The sequence below is a fragment of the Chlorella variabilis genome (genome assembly GCF_000147415.1).
Source record: "Chlorella variabilis unplaced genomic scaffold CHLNCscaffold_1, whole genome shotgun sequence".
In the NCBI taxonomy this organism is placed as follows: domain Eukaryota; kingdom Viridiplantae; phylum Chlorophyta; class Trebouxiophyceae; order Chlorellales; family Chlorellaceae; genus Chlorella; species Chlorella variabilis.
Genome location: NW_005435087.1, coordinates 538,500 through 539,532, shown reverse-complemented (window position 1 = coordinate 539,532; position 1,033 = coordinate 538,500). Strand labels below are relative to the sequence as shown.

At 62.6% G+C, this 1,033-nt stretch overlaps 1 protein-coding gene across 1 annotated transcript in view; it reads right to left on the bottom strand.

The window, feature by feature from the left end:
- The window catches only part of CHLNCDRAFT_49388 (hypothetical protein), a gene marked incomplete at both ends in the record, with an annotated part of 3,466 nt that overhangs the window by 1,508 nt on the left and 925 nt on the right, over positions 1 to 1,033 (bottom strand). Inside the window, one exon of the mRNA XM_005851645.1 lies at positions 10 to 992. Within this exon, the coding sequence (XP_005851707.1) occupies positions 10 to 992 (983 nt within the window). The remainder of the gene's footprint in view (positions 1 to 9; positions 993 to 1,033) is intronic.

The window sequence follows — 1,033 nt, the reverse complement described above, 5'->3', positions numbered from 1 at the left end:
TTGTGCCACCGTGCAGAAGATGGCGGCCAGCTCTGCCCTGGTAATGGTGTTGTCGGGACCGTCCCCGTTAGTGTTGATCTTGTAGGCCCCCAAGGTCGAGTGCCATACAGCGGCTCCCACGAGGGCTCCCTCTTCTGTCGCTTGCACACTACCGTCTGTGAAAAACGCAAGCCGCCACTCGTATCGTGGCCGGCGTTGTTGGCTGCCGTACAGTTGTTGCAGTTGCGCAACAGGCGGCAGGGTGGATGCCTGTCCATCGGGGGGCCAGCGCCATAGGCTACTAGTGTCGCTGGCTGCAGTTGCGTGCTTGCGGGGTCGGCGATACTGCTCGGTCAGTTCTTGGCGTGCCTGCTCGTATCGCTCAGCACGTTGTATCACAGCAGCATTATAGGCCTGCTCATTGTAGCGTGGCGGGCCCTGGCCATCAGTTTGTTGCCATGGCCAAGGGAGACCAAATGACACCGGCAGCTGTATCCGACGATGTAGGTCGGCCCACAGTTCACCAAAGTCCCGCCGGAGGATGCGCTCGCGCCCAATATTGTTGCCGATGGCGACTAGGCGGTGTCCTGTGCATTGCCGGGACCCAAACCGCGGGGGGGCGCCTGTCCAGTCGTTGGCTGCAAGCAGTGGCGCCACTGACGGGGGGAAGCATGCCAAGTCGACCACCTCCGGGTAGGCGAGCCATCGAGCGTGGGGCGCGGCGTCCACGGCAGTGAGTGCAGCATTGTCGGGCAGAAGCATGACCGTCAAGACAGGGGTATGGCGGTCCGCCTCTCGGGCGCTGGCCAGTGCCCAACGCACCGCTCGTTCCAGTTCTTCAGGCTGCTCTGGGGGGTGTGCAAAGCATGCCCCCACCCATCGGTGGGAGTAGGCATCCATGCCGGCTCCGAACAGCTGGTCCCTGGGGTGCGTGCTGAGGTAGCTGGGCATGTTCCGATGTACGTCTAGGGGGGAGGCAAAAAGTTCTGTATCTGCCCCAGTGGCGGCTTGCACTGCCGCTACGAGTTCGTTGTGGGGCCACCATACGTTCGTG